This window comes from Gracilinanus agilis, chromosome 6, assembly GCF_016433145.1.
Source record: "Gracilinanus agilis isolate LMUSP501 chromosome 6, AgileGrace, whole genome shotgun sequence".
Taxonomy (NCBI): domain Eukaryota; kingdom Metazoa; phylum Chordata; class Mammalia; order Didelphimorphia; family Didelphidae; genus Gracilinanus; species Gracilinanus agilis.
This window is the reverse complement of record NC_058135.1, coordinates 176,755,149-176,774,143: the sequence shown is the minus strand read 5'-3', so window position 1 is coordinate 176,774,143 and position 18,995 is coordinate 176,755,149. Positions and strand designations below refer to the sequence as shown.

At 35.1% G+C, this 18,995-nt stretch overlaps 1 protein-coding gene across 1 annotated transcript in view; it reads right to left on the bottom strand.

Moving 5' to 3' along the window:
* The window catches only part of LOC123252422 (WD repeat-containing protein 19-like), a 200,917-nt gene that overhangs the window by 103,257 nt on the left and 78,665 nt on the right, over positions 1–18,995 (bottom strand). Inside the window, exons 21-25 of the mRNA XM_044681745.1 lie at positions 11,211–11,268; positions 9,606–9,752; positions 9,447–9,529; positions 8,481–8,564; positions 7,718–7,864 (exon numbers count right to left, since the gene is read on the bottom strand). Of these exons, the coding sequence (XP_044537680.1) occupies positions 7,718–7,864; positions 8,481–8,564; positions 9,447–9,529; positions 9,606–9,752; positions 11,211–11,268 (519 nt within the window). The remainder of the gene's footprint in view (positions 1–7,717; positions 7,865–8,480; positions 8,565–9,446; positions 9,530–9,605; positions 9,753–11,210; positions 11,269–18,995) is intronic.

The following is an 18,995-nucleotide window of genomic DNA, read 5'->3' as shown; positions in this document are numbered from 1 at the left end:
CATAATTCTGTAATCTGTAATATTTATATCTATTCTCTTTTGATATTTCCCCCCCCATGATTTAAACTTTTGACCTTATTCATATTAGGCTGCCTGAGCTGTACATTGTTTCTCTATAGATCTGTGCTTCTTGACATAGGTCAAAATACATAATCTGTATCTATAGGTTTGGGCTGAGTTGCACACTCTGTGCACTACCGTGGGCCAACCCTGAGTACCTTGGGCCAACTCTGGGCCAAACAACTTCAACTGTATTTCTGATATCATTTCTGTAAATTGTGTTATATAAAGGGGTCCATTCTTAAGATTTGAGGTCTTCTGATGGTAATCAAAGGCCAGGCTTATTGAGAGGCTGGATCCCTCTCTCAATAAACTTGTTTCTTTTTAGTTTGGAGACTTGATTTTTATTTTTTGTGTCTCTGCTAATAAATTTTCACCACAACCTTAGTAATCTACATTGGAACAACTAAGGAAATGAAGAATGAATATTTCCCAGATTATGACTGGTATGGCACATTGAGTTTGTTCTTCAGTACCTATATTTTGGACAGGAAGTGGGATAGAAAATGAGTTGGGGCCAGAATTGAATAGGAAAATTGCCTAACTGCATTTTGGGAAACTGTGCATTGTCTTCAAAGATCCCAGGATGTTCTTCAATACAATACCCACAGTTTTTAATACCAGTATTCTAGCAATAAAGCTATAGATCTGTAAATCATGGAGACATAAAATCTGCAAATGATTGTTTTCCAAAAAATCAAAACTGAAAAATTTAAAAGGTAATGAAGACATATGATCAATTTAAGTAGAATAAAGCATATTATCAATGATAATTTGCATGCAAGAAGTGTAAAAGATATCATAATAAGACAAAAGAGGCAGACTAGTGATTTGGTAGCAGAAAAATGGCCTGAGTCCTTCATTGCTAAACACAAGGCTTTTTTTTTAAGACCTAAAGAAAGACATCAACCAGGGTGTGTAAATCTTTCATAGAGAATTTATAAGAGGACATAGACAAGAATCATAGAGGATGAAAATTTATGGATGAGTTCATGTTCTGTACTAATGGAAAATGTACCTACATACTCATGAAATCACAGCTCCTTCTGAAGCAAAATTTTCCAGAATAGAACCAAGGTCTTAAGAAGAGTAAGAAAGAGGCAGGTGAGATGAGTAGGACATCTAGTTTAGGAGTGCTATAATTAAACATTAAAAAAACAAAATAAGTGATCCAGGGTGGGAATCTGCTTTCCTATTTTTTCCCTTTTCCCTACCTCATTTTGTATTTCTGAATCTTTTGTCGTAAGTAATTTAGTCACCTCCATCTCCCCACTTTCTTGTTCTTCTTCCTTCCTTAATCTGCATAAAGAGCTGAAACAAGCAGCAGACAAGAGACACTTTGGCTGCATGACATTTCTATCCCACTGAAATCTAGTAGTATTACATTCCATTTAGAAAGTTATATTATCTTCACTCAAACACAAGCTTTCCCTTGAAAATATCTCTAAATATAACTGAATATCTCTAAATAACTGAAAATATCAGATCTCCACTGTGCAAAAAATGCTACATTTCATCATTGATGCACTATCATCTGCAACAATCTCCCTGTATTCTACTTAATATCTTACAAATACGAAATCTTAAGACAGTACCATTCATATTTCAATATACAATAGTCAAAAAGAAATTAGGAAGATAAATTACCCTTCTAAATTGTTAGATTAGGAGACCACTGGGTAGTTCAGTGGATTGAGAGCCAGGCCTAGAGACAGGAGGTCCTAGGTTCAAATCTGGCCTCAGATACTTCCCAGCTGTGTGACCCTGGGCAAGTCGCTTTGACCCCCATTGCCTAGCCCTTACCTTCTGCCTTAGAATTAATATACTGTATTGATTCTAAGAAGGAAGGTAAGGGTTTTAAAAAAATTTCTAGATTAATCTAAAAATGTCTACTAAAGCTCTACATTTTAAATATAAAATTTCCTATGAGTCTAATTGTGAGGGTTATTTAGCAATTAATTTAGTATTAGTGTTGGACCTAGCAGGAAGGGCTGGAGGATTCCAAGATGGAATGAAGGAGCAGGAAGTGGGGCTTGGACTCTGAGAGAGACTCCATTAGTGGTTGGACATAACTGTTGCTAACCCTGGGAGATCTCAGAGTTAGGGAAAAACTGCATCCAGTTTCCCTGGGATCCTGAGAGGTGGAGGCTTTCAACAGTGTACAACAGACCTGCAGAGCAGCACCAAGTAGGGAAGTGGTTTGTGATCTGGTAGACAGCATTTCAAACTCACTCTCCCTACCTGGGTACCTTGGATCACCTGGTGGAGTTGGCTCTTGGCACCCTGTGACCATCCTTGGATTACCGTGAGACCCCAACTGAAAGCCATCCTCAGGCCCTTTAGCTGAGCTGACCATACCTGGCTGTAACCAGGTTTGGAGGAGCTTTCCCTGTGACTTCAGTACTGCTTCCTTTGGACCCTGCCTGGCTTAGGTCAAAAGAATAGTGTAGGCTAGTCCTTCCCTTGTTCCTGTGGTTTGCCCTTAGGGTTCAAGTATAGAATCCCTTATTTCCATCCTTTTATTGCTTCCCTCAATTAAACTGTTATAAACTTTTACCTGTTGTCTGCTGGTTCCATAGGCCCTAGCCTAACTGCCATTCCTGGGACAGTGAAGAGCTTGGCAGTAAACCTTGGTCTCCCTCTAATGGTTGGTCCTGTCTCTCCTTCAACCCAGTGTGAACCCACAAACCATTTGGGTTACATTTTAATAATAATAATAACATCCTTGGTGCCCTACCATTACAGTCTTCTCCCATAACAATATACTTATTTGGAGGAATTCAACTGAACAAGAATAAAAAGTCCAATTTCATTATATAAACAGTTAAGATCCTTCACAGTCTGGCTCCTACCTACCATCTTTCCAGCCTTACTTCCTACTACCTTTTATTTATTTTTTGTTCTAGTTCAACTAAACTATTTTCAATTTCCCAAATATATCTTTCATTTTACTTCCTCTAAAAGAACTAGGAAGGTACATATGGTTGGACTTGAGAATTGGAAATAACTGAGATTAAATATTGTCTGACATTTACTGTGACCATGTGCAAATCACTTAATTTTTGTAAGCTTCAGGCATCTCTTGAAGATTACATACATTGTATAGTGATTATGATCTGTATGGATAAAATAAACACATAATGACATCTGTCTTTGCTCATGCTGTACCCAGGACCTGCCATCTCTACCTGTTAAAATTTTAACTATTCTTCAAAGCCTAGTTCAAATGATGCTTTCTACATAAAGTATTTCCTGATTCCCCCAAAGTCAAAATAACCTTTCATCTAAATTCTCAGAGTGCTTCTTTTTTATTATACTTCAAAGGCCTCGTAAAATTCAAGGCACACTTCTGGGTGCTGGGCATAGGAGAACAAAAACAACCCAGTCCCTGCCCTCTTCAAGGTGCTATCATCCTTCTAAAAAAATAAATATTGATATGTACTAAAAAGGCCAAAGGAAAAATCAAAGCATTCTGGGAATTTTTTAGGGAGAGAGCATTAATAACTAAAGGAATCAGAGAAGTACTCAGGGAAGAAGTGGTTCTTATGCTAAATCTTGAAAGAAGAAAAGGTTTCTGAATGACAAAGTTGATGAGATAATCCATTCTAATAATGAATGGTAGATTAGGAATCAGTAAGTCCTGGGTTGAAATTTCACCTAGTTAGCCATATGACATAATTTATATAAAGTGCTTTGCAAACTTCAAAGAATTATGGAAATTAATGAATCCAAGATCTCATGGCTCTAGGCCTGGCTCTCAATCCACTGAGCCACTTAGTTACCCCCTCATTCAGAGATTTCTAAACGATATCTTCATGCTCAATGTATCTTTCTTAGAGAAGAAAGAACTATTTCTGTAATGATCCATTTGTTTAATGTGACCTTCTGGATTTATACTTGAAGCTTTTAGTCTCTATTTTTCTTTAGCATATATTCAAAAGTTTACACTTAATCAAGTCCAAATGACATTTTCATATCACTGGAGAAGAATTTCACAAGATTAAGTAGTTATCTTAATTAAATTTTTTATAGGATCATATATCTTTATATCATCCATATATATCAAGTAAGATGTTTTTGAATATACTCCCTCTTTAATTTGGAACCATACTTAATTCTACTTAGGAAAGAAGACAACAGTCTTTTTAAAACTAGAACCATAATGGCCTTAAACTCTCAACCTAAAAAATAATAAGGTTTTATATGATTTGACATTGTGTTGATAGTAAATTTAGAGAATAGTTTTCGATCTTGACATTGTTATATTCAAATCCTGAGAAATGTTGGCGTCACCTTGATTGACAAGGGAGGCTGTTGGAGAGATTGGAATGTTCCCAGATGCCAGGGGCAAAGTCGGTTGGCCTGAGAGTATAAATACCCCTAACAGCCATCTGGAGGGGGTCTTTGGTCTTTTGTCTTTGGATTTTGGACTTTGGTCCCTAGATCTTTAAGTCTCTGAATCTTCCTAGCACTTTAGGTCTCTTGGTCCCTGGGTGGTGAAGGGAGGAAAGGAGATCTGGAGAAGCAGAGGGTGGGTAGGATCTATATATTTCCTAAAGGCTGTGAGAGCAAATACATCACCAAAAACTGATAGTGAGAAGCTGAGAGAAATCACCAACACAGCTGCATCAAGAGCAGTCACTCTCTGGTTTGGCAGTGGTCTAGTTGAGCCAAAGGGGTTGTGAAGAATAAAGCTCCAGTTTCTACTAAGTCAATAGCCTCCAGCCTGAGTGATTACAGATCAGTGCTTCCCAAACTTTTTTGGCCTGCTGCCCCTTTTCCAGAAAAAAAATATTACTTAGCCCCCTGGAAATTAATTTTTTAAATTTTAATAGCAATTAATAGGAAAGATAAATGCACCTGTGGCCATCACCACCCCCCTGGATCACTGCAGCACCCACCAGGGGGTGGTGGCACCCACTTTGGGAATCACTGTTATAGATTATAGATATTAGATTGACAGGGTCTCCAATCCCCAATCCTTATCCTGATTATCCTTTCCCTGATTTACATATAGATAGAGTGTTTAATAAGTACCTTCTTGAGTGGTCTTTATATCTCGACCCTTGGGAAGGGAGCTAATGCAGTCAGATAAACGTGATCCAAGGCTAATCAGAGCCAATATTAATAACTGATCCAACCCCAGGTTGGACCTGAAAGGGTTACTCATACACCTAAACTTTTGGGGTCCTTCCCTGGGCAACTATTATTGAGAGGAGAAATTATAACATCTAGCAAGGGTGATTGGGGTTGGTGTTCACCCATCACCAACACCTAGGGAGAATACAAAGATACATCCACCTTACTGGTATCCATATCTCCCTTAGGACCTTAGGACTCTCTTTCTTTATAACAACATCAAGTACTCTGCCATTCTCATTGTCCTTAGTTCTATTTTGTTTATTTTTAGTATTATAAATAAGCCATGGACATGCAACTGAGCAAAAAAAACTTTTGCACTTGTGCCAAAAGTTTTACAATAATCAATACAAATAGCATAAATATGGTGGTGCTTTTAGGATAGCTTCTCCAGTGACCAAACTTCTAATAAATTGTTTATATCCAAGGAAAATTTTGGCACACTTTTTTGACTCTTCAACCAAAATATTATTTTTAATATTTATAGATTTTTCTATTTTTCTTAGTGATATACACTACAAACATTTTGTGTTAAGTATATAAACATGTAATTGGCCTAAATTTGTAGAGAGAGAGAATCAGGTACAAGTTGGCAACAGAATATGAGTAGAGAGAAAAGAGTCAAAGATTCTTTATCAAAGAGTCAAAGGTTTATGAACCCAGGTGACTAGGAGAATGGTATTATTTTCTCTCTTCATATACATATATTTATAATACATACAGAAGTTTGTAAGAACCTAGATTTAGGAGGAAAAGTAATGAGTTCAGTTTTAGACATACTGAATTAGAAGTGTCTATAGCCATCAAGGTAGTGACATTCAGTAGGGACTGTGGTTCATTTACTAGACTACAGTTAAGTAGAGATTGGACATAGTTTGGAATTATCTGCATAGCAAAAGTAGTTAAAACTATGAAAGCAAAGAATATAAGGTCCAGGATCAAAGCTTGGAAGATAGAAGCAAAAGAGAAAAACAGTCAAATAGGTAGGAAGAATAAAAAAATCTATATTAAAATTATTTGGTTCATATCTTATTTCCCTAATGATATGATAAGAATCCTGAGAATAATAAGAGCTAAGCCTTATTAATCTGTTTTTCTTAACATAGTGCCTTGCTAATCTTATAATGTCTATGCAAGGGGAGAAATTGATTCCCTTTTGACTAGCAAAAAGAACAGGTTTTCCTTTGCATAATTATTTTAAGGAAATAAAAGACTATAAATTAAGATAAGTTGCCAATCTATATCAATGAAGGAATTCTATAATAGAAGTTCCTGTATACTGTTAAAATCACAAGTCCAGAACATTTTCTTTCCTACCTAAAAATAATACATTCAATGATTAAGAAGATGAATATTCACTTTGTATTTAGGCTTATGCTGAGAGGGTTGGAATAATCTGAGACTGAGGTCTTTGAGAGTAAAGATAGACTCCACAGGCATAAGAAATTTAAAGAACAATACTCCCATGATGAGCGATGTTTTAGTGAAACTCAGAGAGCCTTCCTTTCCCTTAAAGTTCAAATATCATTCAAAGTCTCCAAGGGATAGAATGAGCAAAGTACTACAATGTTAAGCTTTTTTGTACCCTGTGCTATTCTTTCTCCTTCTGAAGAGTTTAGGGAGAAGTGAGAAGCATTAGTCAGCAATATCTCTCCTTCCCGGCTCTTCCATTTAGAGGTGCTATGTAACATAGATCCACATTCTCTAAAGCTGTGCTGGCAAAGACACAGCATGTGTGCCCTGGCAACATGGAGGGGCTGCTCCCATCCCTCTCTCCACCAAGCCTGGGACAATGTTCACATGCCCCACCCCTCTTTCTGGCAGCCCAATGTGAGCATTTCCTCTCTCTGCTGTCTGGGGTGATGAGTGGGGCTCACAGGCAGTTTGAAGATGCAGTTTGGGCATAAGATCTCTAAAAGGCTCTCCAATGCTGCTCTAAAGTCTCTATCTCTGTATCACAGGATCATTGAATCACAGACCTAGAATTACAAGGAATTTCAGAGGTCAACTAGTCCAACCCCCTCATAGGAAACTGAGGCCCAGAGGGGTAAAATGAACCCATCTCATTTTTAGATTATAAGTGCCAAATGGAGAATGTTAAGACTACTATGAGGACATTTCTGAGGGACTTATGAGAAAGAACACTATCCGCATCCAGAGAAAGAACTGTGGGAGTAGAAATACAGAAGAAAAACAACTGCTTGATCACATGGTTTGATGGGGATATGATTGGGGATGTAGACTTTGAGCAATCACCCTTGTACAAATTCTAATAATATGGAAATGGGTCTTGATCAACGATACATATAAAACCCAGTGGAATTGCTCATTAACTACAGAAGGGGGGTGGGAGGAAGAGAGAGAAAGAACATGATTCATGGGAAAATATTCTTAATTAATTAATTAAACTTTTTCAAAAAGACTACTGTGAGATTCTGAATATATGTCTCATTTTACTCCCCTATAAGTACTATATACACTTTTACTACAAGAAGTTATAACATGACTGTTATATTACCTGGCTACCATTTTGGCTCCCTCAAGAGATTGGGTTTCCCTGACAACACTAACAGCTTTTTCAGGATTGCCAAGGTGATCCAAATATATACGTATTACATTATCCCATTGCTTGGCATTTCTATAAGCCACAACAGCTTCTTTATATCTGAAATAAATAATAGGCATGTCTTAAATGTCATATTTTAAAGAACTAGAGGCCTTTTTTACTTATATCCCCAACACTACTGTTCTAATTTCCCCATTCCCTTTAGTCTTCATAATTTTTATATTCTTTTCATTTAGTTCTTCTTTTCCTACTCATTTGCTACACTTTCCTTTTTATTCTCCTAGTGGCAAGTTCTTAGCAGAACTCAACTGGGCAGAACATTAGATATCATTGCCATTTCTACCAGAAGAGAAAAAGATATGGCACCAAAGGTTACATGCACACCACTTAAATTCTTTAGTGGGGATCCAAATAAGTAATTCAAAAGAATTAAATCTCAAACTAAGGAACATTCAAAGTGTTAACTAAACTAAAAGATTTTCAAGGAAAATATCTGTAACTTCAGCCCATATCTAGCTTCTCATGCAAACAATATAAAATCTAAATAGTATACTTTTAAGTGATATTATAAGCTACTTAAAAATAATATTTAAACTCATTTGCAGAAAAGTAGATATTCATCTCTCCATGAAAATTAAGTTTTATTTAAATAATGTTTAATATATATTCTTGTTGGTATTTTACTAAAATAAGATGTTTGTTTTGTGATACTTACCTTCCATCTGCTTCCTTAGATTTGGCATACTGTAGGTGAACCTTTGGAGAAGATACATGAGGAAGTAACTCACCAACTTTTGCCCTAGAAAACAGGAATTAATAAACTGTCATATACCCTAAACTAAAAAATTTGCTTTTACATTTTTCTCATATTTTTCAGTCACAAACTAATGTGAAACTATTATTAAACATTTGTTGCTGTATATAATAATAAAATTCTCAGAAAAATCTTGCAGAGTCTGAATGCAAAACAAAGCATACTATTTTCACTTTATTTTCTGTGTGTTTTTAATGAGTCTTCTACAATATGATCAATGTGGATATGTTTTGCATGATCGCATTGGTATAACCTAGTTCAAATTGCTTCTTATCATCTCAAGGAGAGGGGAGGGAGAGTTGGAAGGGAGAGAATTTGGGACTCAAAGGTTTAGAAAATGAATGTCAAAAATTGTTTTTACATTTATTTGGGGGTAAATAAAATATATTTTATAAAAAGAAAATTCTTGTGTATCTTTTTGTCACTTATGTGATTTAAGAAACCATGAGAAATATTGTTAAAGTTGTTGCCCTGATCTGATGATAGTTTTCATATTGTCTGTGTTTCACTAGTGAGTGTGTCTTTTCACAGCAACTAAATCAAGTAAATCTTTACTAGAAGAAAACAAGAGACTCTCCTTCATAAAATGATAGTTATTTTAAGGTTTATAAACCCAAAGATATTATGAGGAAATAGAAATGTCACCAAGGAATACCTGAGCTAATTGAAAAAAAAAAAAAAGAATTGTGCAATGGGAAAGCTTCCTTTACTCTTAATAGTTACTGGTTTTAAAATCTCATTCTTTCATTTCCTTACCTCCTATCTCTATACTTATTTCTGTGTATGATCGTCTCCTCTCACATTGAGAGAACACTTTTGTTCTGAACTGCTTTGTTAATTTTTCATAGAGCCATATCAAATCCTTACCAGTTTTTACATCGGATATACACAGATGCTGCCTTATCATAATATTGTCCTCTTTCATATAACTGAGCAGCTTCTGAAAATTGCTATAATAGAAGAAAGTTATTTGTAATGAAAGAAGCTATCCGTTAATCATTTAATAACCTAACTGTAAAATACTACCTTCATACTCTCTAGAATTGCTCCACAGTCCTTTTTCAGCAGTCTGCTAGGATGTTTTATGGCTTGATTTACCCCTCGACGAATATCTCCCATGCGAATGGACATTTGAGCTACTCCAGCTTGACAGGCTTCATCATGTTCCTGATACTTAAAATTTCAAGAAGAGACAATTTTATCATTCATTCTTTTCACAAAAAAAAATTTGGTTTTTAAAAGTTCATGAAAGTAAAAGAAAAAAAACATTTTAAAGGCACACAATGAATTTTGTTTTATTTATTTTTCTATAAAACTTTTAATTATATAAAAGTACTCTTTTTCAAGCATAATTCACCTGAAATAACTTGTCCTCTTTGAGCACAGAATTTAATCAAAATTTGAAATAATTTTTCCTATAAAACTTTGAAAATATGTTGATTCTAATGTAGCTGGGTGGGTTTACATAGAGAACATCTCTCACTAAAAGCCTTCTCTAAGCACTCCCTTTGTTTTCAGAATATACTGACCTCTAATCTTTTACCTATATGGGTAGAGAGCCAAAATGAGCTTCAGCTAAATTCGGTTCTCAATTCAATTTAATTTGGACCAGAGCAAATTTTGTAAAATTAATGGTTCACTAATTGTTTATATACACAAACATAAGCATTCATATAACAGTATCCATATTTGAAAAATGATTCTAGGTATTCCCATATAAGCAAATATGTCTCCCTTATTTGCATATTACATAGAAACTCTATAAATATGCATTGAATAAACAAATTTTAAAAATCAGTATTTCACTTTGAGATAGAAATCAGCAGGGGAAGTACTGTGAGAGGGAAGGCATTTTGAGAGAAGGAACAAAGAAATGTACCCTGAAGTCAATTCTGATGATGAGATAGGAATAGAGAGAAATAGTGGTGGTAACTGCTAACCAGACCTCTTAATATTCAGACACATAAAGAAGCTGGGCATTTCATGTTGAACCAGTATTGTAAGGGGTGAAAAAAATCTGAAAGGGCATCAAAAGATATGGATTCTAATTTTGGATTTAGCCAAGTCACTTAACATCAACAAGGTTAAGTTTCCTCGGAGGCATGATAAAGGATTGGAATGACTGATTCCTAACATCCCTTCAAATTTCTTTCCATGAGATTTTGTTAGCTGTAGAATAGGAAAATCATAGGGCCTTGATGCAAGCTAAAAATGTAGAAATGCTAGTTAGATTTTTTGTTAGTTTTTCCAGAAAGGATGGCAAAGAGGATGTTAAAACACAGACATCATTCAAAAATAATTATTGAATAAGTAAGTAATACTTTGCCTTATTGGAGCAAGCACCATGAAATTGAGAAATTGGACCACTGGAATAGAAATTAAGGCATAGACCTTCAAGAGAAAGTCTGACTGGGAATTAGACTCTGGAACTAGAAGCTAGTCAAAGATATCTTTTACCCATCTTTGAAAAATAAGTAATCTGATTCTTTTGACTGATATAAACCATTCTCATATCCAAAGTCAGTTCTGCCAAAAAGTTTATATATAAATACAAATCTCTGTTTTATGCATTTCAGTAAGCCTATGAGAGTAAAGTAAATCTTACCACACTTTAAGTATTACCAGTATTACCTTATTGTTTCCAGTGATTCCCTTTTCATAGTGAGCCAAAGCATTTACATAGTCACCCCTAGATGAAAATTAGATAAACTTATTAATATAAGGTTAAAGAGCATGTATTGATTTTTCTCTTCTTCCCATTTGAGTGACAGGTTAGCGAAAATGGCATCTTACCAATAAATATTTATTGAAGTGCATGGCAATAGGCAGAGATAGATAAATGACTTCATTGAAAAGGAAAAAGAAGGAAGAGATAGAAGTAGAGAAGAGGGCAGTGGAGGTTTTGGTTTCATCTTCCTTTGGAGAGATGCCACTGAAAAACAAGAGGTCCCTAAAGACTATTCTCACAAACTAGGAATCATAAGTAATGACAAGAAATAGAAAAAACTTCCCTTTCTCATTGGCAGGGTTTAAGGGACAAGTATTTGAAAGAGGAGTTCTCACCTTCTAGACCTTTAAGAGGCTCTGAGGATTTGTGTGTATCTTTGGGGTTAATGGTTGTTTTTTCTAAAAAGATTTCTTTTGTTTTCCCGTTTCTAATAAAATTTTGGTTTCAGTATGCTAAAAGGTACCATGCATACATTTTTCCAGACTTCCTCAGTGGGAGCCTACCATAAATCAGGACAGGGAGAAAAATCTCCAGGTGTAATAAGCATGATTTTCCTATCACAAGATTCTCTGATAAAAGGTTATAATTATTTTTAAATTAAAAACACATGCAAATGAATACATTTGACCGATGCCTCTTTCTCTATAATTCCTGTTCTACTCCCATCACTAGCCGGGGAAGTTATTTTTGACAGTTATAGGAACTACTTTCTTATCTTCAGTTAAGCTGAGAAATAATTCTCAATTATAGAATGGATAGACAGAAATCTGTGAACTTTGTCTAGGTAGTTATACATAGAAACAAATAATATTTGTATGAATTATAACTAGTTGCCAGTTTGGTCCCAGCTGAATTCTGTAAGTACTGCTAAAGCTTAGAGAATAATCAAGACTTCACTCTAGTTTAGAGTTATTATTAAATAGACTTCCTTTTTACCTTAAAGGTAAACTATTGAAGACTAAACAAGAGATTAAGATAAAGTCTAAGATGAGGGTGATGCAAATTCTTATATCATAAGACCACAATTCCTTGAGTGAAAGAAGAGTCTAGGTTTAGTCTAAATTAGATTGAATCTCCTTGGGTCACTGAAGGAGATATTCTACAACGAAACACTACAGAAACTGAATGCTGTGGGAATCTAAAATATGAACTTACAAACAATCAGAAAGAAAAAATTCAAATATTGTTAAGCAACAATAAAGATCACAATTTAGTTTACATTAAAAGATTGATGAACTTGAAATGTGATATTCCAGAGAGCAAAGACATTAGGATTACAACCAAGAATGACTTATCCAGCAAAACTGAGGATAATCCTCAGGGAAGGAAATGTATATTCAATGGAACAGAGGACTTTCAAGCATGCCTGATGAAAAGATCAAAGCTGAATAGATAATCTGACATTTTTAAACAGCAAGCAGGAAAATGAAGTCATAAGGGACTTAATAAGGCTAAACTATTTATATTATAATTGGGAAGATCATTTTTGTAACTTCTAAAAAGTTTATCAATATTAGAACAGTTAGAAGTCTACATAGACAGAAAGCATGGGTTTGAGTCAGGTATGTTGGGATAATCTCCAAAAAAAATGAAGGGATGGGGAAAAGGAATGTACTGGGAGAAGAGGGGAAAGAGTGGCAGAATGAGGAAATATACTTCATATAAAAGGACACCAAAAAAAGTTCTTATAGGCAATATTAGAACCTCATTCTCATGAGAATTGATTGAAAGAGGGAAGAATGTACATACACAGTTTTAGAAATCTACTTAACCAAGAGACAAGTAGAAGGGGAAGAAGTTTAGAGCTGAGACATGTAGTAAAAGGGAGAGTAGATTAAGGGAAGTAATGGCAAGAAGCTAAACAGACTTTTGGAGAGAGAGAAAGTTAAAAGAGAGAGACGGACAAATAGAAAACAGGATGGAAAGAAATACATAGTAATCATAACTGTGAATGTGAATGGGATGAACTCATTCATAAAAGGGAAGCAGATAACAGATTGAATTAGAATTCAACAATATATAATTTACAAGAAACAGGCTTGAACCATAAAGACACCAAGAAATAAAATAAGGGCTGAAGTAAAAAGGGAAGAGGAGCAATCACAATCTCAAAGCAAAAATAGCCAAAATTAAAAGAGAAAATCAGGGAAACTACATTTTGCTAAAAGGTACTATAAACAATGAAGTAATATCAATACTAACATATATGCACCAAATAGGAGAGAATCCAAATTCTTAAGAGAAAAGTTAAATTAATTACAGGAAGAAATAGGCAATAAAACTATACTAGTGGGGAACCTCAATTTACTCCTCTCAAAACTGAATAAATCTAACCATAAAATTAAAATATCAATAGAAATTTAGGGGGCAGCTGGGTAGCTCAGTGGATTGAGAGTCAGGCCTAGAGACAGGAGGTCCTAGGTTCAAATCCGGCCTCAGCCACCTCCCAGCTGTGTGACCCTGGGCAAGTCACTTGACCCCCATTGCCCACCCTTACTACTCTTCCACCTATGAGACAATACACCGAAGTTAAGGGTTTAAAAAAAAAAAAAGAAATTTAGAAAAGTTGGATATGATAGATCTCTGAAGGAAACTTAATAAAAACCGAAATGAGTATAACTTTTTCTCATCCACCTATGGCACCTTCACAAAAACTGACCATGTATTAGGGTATGAAAACTTCACTTAACCAAAGCCGAAAAGAAAAAATATTAAATGCACTCTCTTCAGACTATATTGCAATAAAAATTACATTCAATAAATGATCTTAGAAGCATAGATTAAAGATTAGTTAGGAACTAAATAACCTAATCTTAAAGAATGAGGGAGTTAAAGAACAAATAATGGATCAACAATTTCATTAAGGAGAATAAAACAGAAAATAAATACAAAAATTGGTGGGATGCAGCAAAAGTAATACTTAGGGGAAATTTTATATCTCTAAATGCTTACATCAATAAAAACAAAAAAGTAGATCAATAATTTGAATATGCAATTTTTAAAAAAATAGAAAAATAATTAAAAAATACCAATTAAATACCAACATACAAATCCTGAAAAACAAAGAACAGATTAACAAAACTGAAAGAACACCACTGAATTAATAAATAACACTAAAAGTTGGTTATGTGAAAAAACAATAAAATTGATAAACCACTGATGCTATTTTTTTAAAAAGATGAAAAACTAATTACCAATATAAAAAATTTAAAAGGTGACTGTACCACCAATCAAGAAGAAATTAAGGCAACTATTAAGAGCTATTTTGCCCAATTACATGTAATTAAATCTGATGAATATCTACAAAAATCTTAATTGCCTATGATTAACAGAAGATGAAATAGAATACTTTAAATAACCCTATTTTAGAAAAGAAATTGAAATATGAATAAGTTTTCCAAGAAAAAATCCCCAGGATCAGATAGATTAAAAAGTGAATCCCCAGACTTCAGGGTTAAGATGCTGGCAGAGTAGAGGCAGGGCAACTTTCTCTCCTTACCAATGGATATAGAGTACCTCCAAAAGACAAAAAAACAAATCCAGATGAAAGAAGGGATCCCACAATAGGACGCAGTATTGAAGGTATGTGAGATTTGGGCACTTCCACACTATAAGGGGGGTAAATAACTCCCATCAAAACACGAGCGTATCACCCCTCCCCCACCCCACCCACAGTACCAGAGGCAGAGGCTGTACGCCAGAGTTAGAGCCAGTGGGGGCACAAAATCTAGCTCCTTGGCAGCTAGCTGGCACTACCAGGAGCTTTCCCCTGAGAGCAGCAAGACCTGAGATCCCAGGTGGCTGGAAAACTCAAACCTTGGACATGAGAGTGGGGTTGAGAGAGGCAGCAGTAGAGCTCAGCATGCTCAGACTCAGAGGAAAACCTCAGGTGGTGGAGTGAGCATGGGACAATTTCCGGGCTCTGGGAAGCTGGCTAGGAACATGGGAGCTTGACCCTGAAAACAGGTAGACCAGAGACCCCAGGAGGGTCCCCAGAGAAACCAGGAGACTCACAAAGTAGCCTCAGGCAAAAACTGCTCCCTAACTCCATACAAAGAGAATCAGATTGCTTTACTCAGACTTTTGGTGGATAAAGCACAATGATGCCAAGCAAAGCCCAAGAAATAAACAAGACAAAAAAAAAAAAACTCTAACACTTGATAACTTCTGCACAGAAAAGAAACCAGAAAACAGAGGAGGACAAACAATTAAAGATATCCAAACCTTCACAAAAAAATGAAAATGGGTCACAAGACCTTGAAGAGTTCAAATCTGAGATCATGAGAAAAATGGAAGAGATCTTGAAAGAAAATAGCAGTTTAAAAGGCAGAATTTCACAATTGGAAAGTAAGCTTAGAAATCAAATGAATTGATAAGCAAATTGAAGACCAGAAATGATCAGCTGGAAGCCTTGAAGAACCAGATAGACCAGATTGAAAAGGAAAACCAAAAGATTTTAGCTGAAAACCAGTCTCTAAAGGTTAGAATTGGGTAATTAGAAGCCAAAGATCTCACAAGACAACAAGAATTAATAAAGCAAAGTCAAAAGATTGACAAAATAGAAGAAAACATGAAATATGTCAATGAGAAGTTAATAGACCAAGAAAACAGGTATAGAAGAGACAATCTGAGAATCATTAGTCTTCCTGAAAAAGCAGAAATTAATAGAAATTTGGACTCCTTACTAAAAGAAATTATTCAGCAAAACTGCCCTGAAGTTCTACAACAAGAGGGCAATATAGACATTGAAAGGATCCATAGATCACCCTCTACACTAAACCCTGAAAAGACAACCCCCAGGAATATAATAGCCAAATTCAAGAGCTTCCAAGTAAAAAAAATTACAAGAAGCCAGAAAGAAACAATTCAGATATCAAGGAGCACCAATCAGGATCACACAGGATCTGGCAGCCTCCACACTAAAAGACCACAAGGCTTGGAATATGATATTCAGAAAGGCAAGAGAACTGGGTCTACAACCAAGGATCACCTACCAATCAAAACTGACTATATACTTCCAGGGGAAAGTATGGGCATTCAACAAGATAGAAGATTTCCAAGTATTTGCACAGAAAAGATGAGGTCTAAATGGAAAGTTCAATATCGAACCACAAAAACCAAGAGAAACATGAAAAGGTAAATAAGAAACAGAGGAGAAAGTAAGAAAACTCTTATTTTTAAATTTGCCTCTTTAAGGGCTTTAATAAGATCAAATTATTTGTATTCCTATATGGAGAAATGTTATGTATAATTTTCAAAAACTGTATTCACTATTATAGTAATTAGAAGAATTATTCTTCTAGGGAGAGGTTGGAGCACTAAATGGTCTAAGATGAGAGGGGGTGGGGAAAAAAAGAGGGGGGTGAATAGTAGATGACACCAAGAGAAACTTGAATGAATAAGAAAAATAGAATATTCTATACTATACAAAGAGAGCATGGGAAGGGGAGGGGATAAATACTATTATAAGAAGGAGAGGAAGAGAGCATTAAGAGATAATATTTAAACCTTACTCTCAACAGAATTAATCTTGAGAGGGAAGAGTAGCTCTATCTATTGGGATATAGAATTCTATCTAACCCTACTGATAAAGTCCAAAGGGATTAACCAAGGGGAGCAGGGGAGTGGGGAGGTCAAAAAAGGGAGGGTAGAAGAGGGGGAAGGGAATTCATTAGACCTTAAAAAATAAAAAGAGGGGAATAACAAGGGAGAGGTTGGAAAGGGAAGTAAATGAAGGGAGGGGACAAAGGGGACTGGTCTAAAACAAACCACTGGTTTAAAACGGAATAGCATAAGAAGAAGGGGTAGAACTAAGATAGGATACCAATATGTTAGGGAATACACAACTGATAAATATAACTCTGAATGTGAATGGGATGAATTCACCCATAAAATGGAAGCAAATAGCAGAGTGGATTAGAAACCAAAATCCTACCATATATTATCTACAAGAAACACATATGAGATGGGTGGGCATACACAGCTTTAAGGTCAAGAGCTAGAGCAAAATCTTTTGGGCTTCAAATGAGAAAAAAAGGCAGGAGTGGCGATCATGATTTCTGACAAAGTCAAAGTAAAAATAGATATGATTAAAAAAGACAGGGAAGGTCATTACATCCTAATTAAAGGCAGTATAAACAATGAGGAAATAACACTGCTCAATATGTACGCACCAAGTGGCATAGCATCCAAATTCCTAAAGGAGAAACTGGCAGAGCTCAAGAAGGAAATAGATAGTAAAACCATACTAGTGGGAGATCTAAATATTCCTCTTTCAGATCTAGATAAATCAAACCAAAAAATAAATAAGAAAGGGATAAGAGAGGTGAATGAAATCCTAGAAAAATTAGATTTAATGGATATGTGGAGAAAAATAAATAGGGACAAAAAGGAATATACCTTCTTTACAGCTGCACATGGTACATTCACAAAGATTGACCATGTAATAGGGCATAGAAACATGACAAACAAATACAAAAGAGCAGAAATAATAAATGTAACCTTCTCAGATCATAATGCAATAAAAATAATAATTAGTAAAGGTACATGGACAGACAAACCAAAAACTAATTGGAAATTAAATAATATGATTCTCCAAAACCAGTTAGTTAAAGAAGAAATCATAGAAACATCAATAATTTCATTGAAGAGAATGACAATGATGAGACATCCTTCTAAACTCTGTGGGATGCAGCTAAGGCAGTACTCGGGGGGAAATTTATATCCTTGAGTGTATGTATTAACAAATTAGAGAGGGCAAAGATCAACTGGGCATGCAAATTAAAAAACTAGAAAGGGAACAAATTAAAAATCCCCAGCTAAAAACCCAATTAGAGATTACAAAAATTAAAGGGGAAATTAATAAAATTGAAAGTAAAAGAACTATTGAATTAATAAATAAGACTAGATGCTGGTACTTTGAAAAAACAAAAAAAATTGACAAAGTACTGGTCAATCTAATAAAAAAGGAAAGAAGAAAACCAAATCATCAGTATCAAAGATGAAAAGGCAGACCTCACCTCTAATGAAGAGTAAATCAAAGCAATCATTAAAAATTATTTTGCGCAATTATATGGTAATATAGTAATCTAGGTGAGATGGATGAATATTTACAAAAATATAAGTTGCCTAGATTAACAGTAGAAGAAATAGAATACTTAAATAATCCCATATCAGAAAAAGAAATTGAACTAGCCATTAAAGAACTCCCTAAGAAAAAATCCCCAGGACCAGATGGATTCACAAGTGAATTCTATCAAACCTTCAAAGAACAACTAATTCCAATAATATACAAACTATTTGACATAATAAGCAAAGAAGGAGTTCTACCAAATTCCTTTTATGACACCAATATGGTACTGATTCCAAAGCCAGGTAGATCAAAAACAGAGAAGGAAAACTACAGACCAATCTCCTTAACGAACATAGATGCAAAAATCTTAAACAGAATACTAGCAAAAAGACTGCAGCAAGTGATCATAAGGGTTATTCATTATGATCAGGTGGGATTTATACCAGGAATGCAAGGATGGTTCAACATCAGGAAAACCATTCACATAACTGACCATATCAACAAGCAAACCAACAAAAGCCACATGATTATCTCAATAGATGCTGAAAAAGCCTTTGACAAAATACAACATCCATTCCTATTGAAAACACTAGTAAGTATAGGAATAGAAGGACCT